General features: G+C 37.9%; 1 protein-coding gene across 2 annotated transcripts; it reads right to left on the reverse strand.

Moving 5' to 3' along the window:
* Positions 1-2,178: 2,178 nt before the first annotated feature.
* On the reverse strand, positions 2,179-3,036 carry LOC119076777 (60S ribosomal protein L32). 2 transcript variants are annotated; one of them, XM_037183733.1, is made up of 3 exons: positions 2,963-3,036; positions 2,657-2,756; positions 2,179-2,588 (listed from the first exon to the last, which is right to left on the reverse strand). In XM_037183733.1, exons 2-3 carry the CDS (start codon positions 2,747-2,749, stop codon positions 2,277-2,279), a joined length of 405 nt encoding a protein of 134 aa, XP_037039628.1. In that variant the 5' UTR covers positions 2,750-2,756; positions 2,963-3,036; the 3' UTR covers positions 2,179-2,276. The 2 variants fall into 2 exon arrangements, with proteins under 2 accessions (XP_037039628.1, XP_037039629.1); XM_037183734.1 differs by having other exon boundaries at positions 2,899-3,023.
* Between the last annotated feature and the right edge of the window lie 615 nt (positions 3,037-3,651).

The raw sequence follows: 3,651 nt of genomic DNA on the forward strand, positions 1-3,651 counted from the left end.
TCGTTGAAGGAAGCATCAACTCTTTTTCATAGCATTTAGTAGAAGGAAGCATCATTGATTATTAAAGAAATTTACATGTACCAAGAAAAGGTGGTCAGGCTAGGCAATGAAAGTGTAAAACAGGCATGGTCTATTGTCCGCCCGGCGGACATAAAAATTTGATTTTCGTGCTTAAACGCACTCATTTTCATATTATTTTGACATAAAATGTGAGTGCGTTTAAGACGAATTCGCCGACCGACCATACCTGTTCTAGATTTTCATTGAGGCTAGGCCCTCATCCTGACCTGTAAAAACTTGGATCTTTTCAGAATACAAATTATAAATAAAAAATGTCTTCTAAATATTTCGCCGCAGGAATCGTGTCCATCACACAACCAGCATTGGAGCGTTAAATAGCCTAAGACTCTTTGGCAAAGAGATTCTTTCTGTAAGATAAAATTTTGATTTTTTATCTCCAGGTTATTCCTGCAACTTCGAACCATATCATTGATATGTGCCACAATTTTCCAAAAGAATATTTGCAACCTTTTCAGTTTCTAACTGAAAAAAGCAATTTATAGTTGCGACTAATGTTGACTAAAGTTGTTACCAAAACAGTTTATCTACGCTGATTTTATTTATGATAAGCGAAAATAGCGCCACCAGTAGAATATGTTTTCAAAAACATAACTAAAAGTCATCTGCTCTATTCCTGTTGTTACCGAATTGTTTCTCTGAATAACAAGCGAAATCTTCTGTAACAAATAATCAGCTGAACGTACCTCCCCTGAAACAATCGTGATTATTGATCTCAATTTTTCAATAAATTTCATTGTTTCTGGACATCCTAAGGTTCCGAAAGCAAAAGGTGTTAATAGGTAATTCTCTTTGTCTTTGTTCTCAGTCCAAGAAAAGTAAGAAATCATCTATTCAACGGTTCTAATCCAACTGGTTCCACATTCGATATCCACTTTACTTACGTACAAATTACAAATACATATGCCTAATAACGTGGATTTCGTATGTGGAAATTTCGTAAGTGGAACAAGTTGGATTAGTAACGTTGAATGGATGACTTCTTATTTAACACTTCTAATTGTTATATTGATCTTTTCGCTTTACCAGCGATCAACCGTGATTTCTAGCAGGGTATGATTCATTTATTACGAAGGAGCTGAATTATCTGATAGAAGAGACTTTAGCTATTTGCACTGTCCTTTATTTTATCATCTACTCCGCTACATAAGATCGACAAATGGGGTGTATTCGCCTTACCTCTATCAGATATAGTCTATCTTGTTGTCTGGAAGTAATGTTTTCTAAGAAATCATGTAACTAATCCCAGTAATTCCTTTCGGAATGACAGGCGAATCTGAACCATCTCTAAGAGCCATCTCTTAGCGCGAGAATCCATACTTACGTCTTCAATAATCGCTTTAATGTAATCTGCCAAATCAAAATTTTAGAGAATTCGGGACAATTTTTTGTTGGAGGAACTGGACACAGATGGAAGCAATTTTTTCAGTGGAATGAACATAAATGGGACCTGAATGGGACACTATTTTAACATAAGCATCGCACACTAAGTAGTAAGGCACCCATCGCTATTTATTCCATTCAGTCCCATACAATTTAGTCGATTTAGTTCCAGAAGTGCGACAACCCTAGCTGGTCCCTGCATTTGAATACATATTAGACGAGAAGCGTTAAATCATCCGAAAATTTCGTAATAGTTGTCCGTGCGACAAAGTGTCTACAGTCTACATAAACGGAAAGACTTTGGGTTCAACACCGTGTGTGCAGGAATCATTCCATGTTGACATTTGAACAGTTTTATGACTTGAGTTTCGTCACTCTCGTGTCGCAAAATTCCGAGTTTAGAAATGGTATTGAACATACAACAAGTCGACGTCTGAAGATGAAAACCTAAGGCAGACCTCTAACAGAAACCGTTCTCTGCTAAAACCCTTAAATTTAGCTTCGTGTCTTTGGCGTGAATGTTGGATATGATTACGTGCATCGTGTTTCTGTACAATTCTCATAATCACCATACACGTAGCATGGTGTTCAATGCTATAAACAAGACGAAACATGAATTTAGGCTCAGCCCAAACACTTGCCGGCCGAACACTGCATTTAATGAACACTGACAGTTAATACGAGCGGAATTACTATCTAAAACTGAAAGTCACAACGTTTTCACTTCTTTCGGAACGTCTCGGTTATATTTGAATCAACGAAAAAATGAAATGAAATTAACACCCGGACACTGTCTCTGTGTATCTCAATTGCGTTTATTCATTTTCCTGTGATCTCAAACGACCATTTGGATTTGTCAAACGAATGGACAATTGCTTAGCACGTTCAACGATTTCCTTTCGCTTTTTCGACGAAACATTGTGTGCGATCTCGCCGCAGTACACACGGTTTTGCATCATCAGCACTTCCAATTCTTTGACGTTGTGGACCAAGAACTTCTTGAAACCAGTCGGTAGCATATGACGGGTACGTTTGTTGGAACCGTAACCGATGTTTGGCATCAAGTATTGACCCTTGAAACGGCGACGAACTCTGTTGTCAATACCCTTTGGCTTGCGCCAGTTTGGCTAAAAAAATGCACAGTAGAAGTGAGGTTAGTATCGTGTAAATAATCACTACCGTGTCCTGTACTCACCGCCAACTTAGCATATCGGTCAGACTGGTGGCGAATGAAACGTTTTGTACGTTTCTTCACGATTTTGGGTCTATATGCTGGTCGGATAGTCATGTTGAATCTGAAACGGATCGAAGGTAAAATGTTAATATCAACAGACCGAATTCTAACGCTTAATCGTCGGTGTTTAAAGCAAATTTATTCGTAATTTTTACGTTGCATCGTCGGTTTATCGTCAGGCTACACTTTGGCCATTCAATTACCATTTAAGATGCAACGATTACGGGTATTTTTTCAGATTTTATGCTAAGATGATGAAAAACCCACCGTATCTTTTTCGACGCGAAACAGAAAGAATGATACGAAGTTGGTTGCTTATTGATTTGACAGTGACAGATTGGCTGTTTCCTGCAGCCATTTTTAAACCCAGTCGAAACAAACGGAACGAAAATATTTTCGAACGATACGAGCGGGACATTTAAAAAAAACGAACGACAATGAATCATTTCTATTTTATCGCTGTAAAGATACGTTCATTGACACGGCTATAAACTTTACACTTGTTTACAGCATTGGTTCATTGATACGTTCGTGACTTTCCCGCAACGTAAAAACAACGCTTTTGGTTTTTGAGCATATTCTTTTATGAACTTTAAAGCGAAATTGTAAATTAAATTCAAGTTCGTTACATATGCAATCACCATTGTCCAGAGCCGCCTGAATTTTGAAATCATCTAAAATTTGGTAAATTTGGTAAATTCCAGAGAAATGGTAAGCGCGGCCACTCATGGCTGGGATAGAACACGCCTGAGGCATATTTTTTTTCAACAATTTTCTCTCTCATTTCGTCTCTCAATTTTTTGACGTTTTTGGAGTTTTTCTCCCATCGGTTACATGTAATCAATCTGTCATCGTCAGGCGTGTTCTACGACCCGAACTCGGTTTTTTGTCGGACTTTATAAGAAAACTTTTGTTACAGTGATTTCCTCAACATCTGCCACTGTATTTCGCACCTT

Source organism: Bradysia coprophila, unplaced genomic scaffold (assembly GCF_014529535.1).
Source record: "Bradysia coprophila strain Holo2 unplaced genomic scaffold, BU_Bcop_v1 contig_232, whole genome shotgun sequence".
In the NCBI taxonomy this organism is placed as follows: domain Eukaryota; kingdom Metazoa; phylum Arthropoda; class Insecta; order Diptera; family Sciaridae; genus Bradysia; species Bradysia coprophila.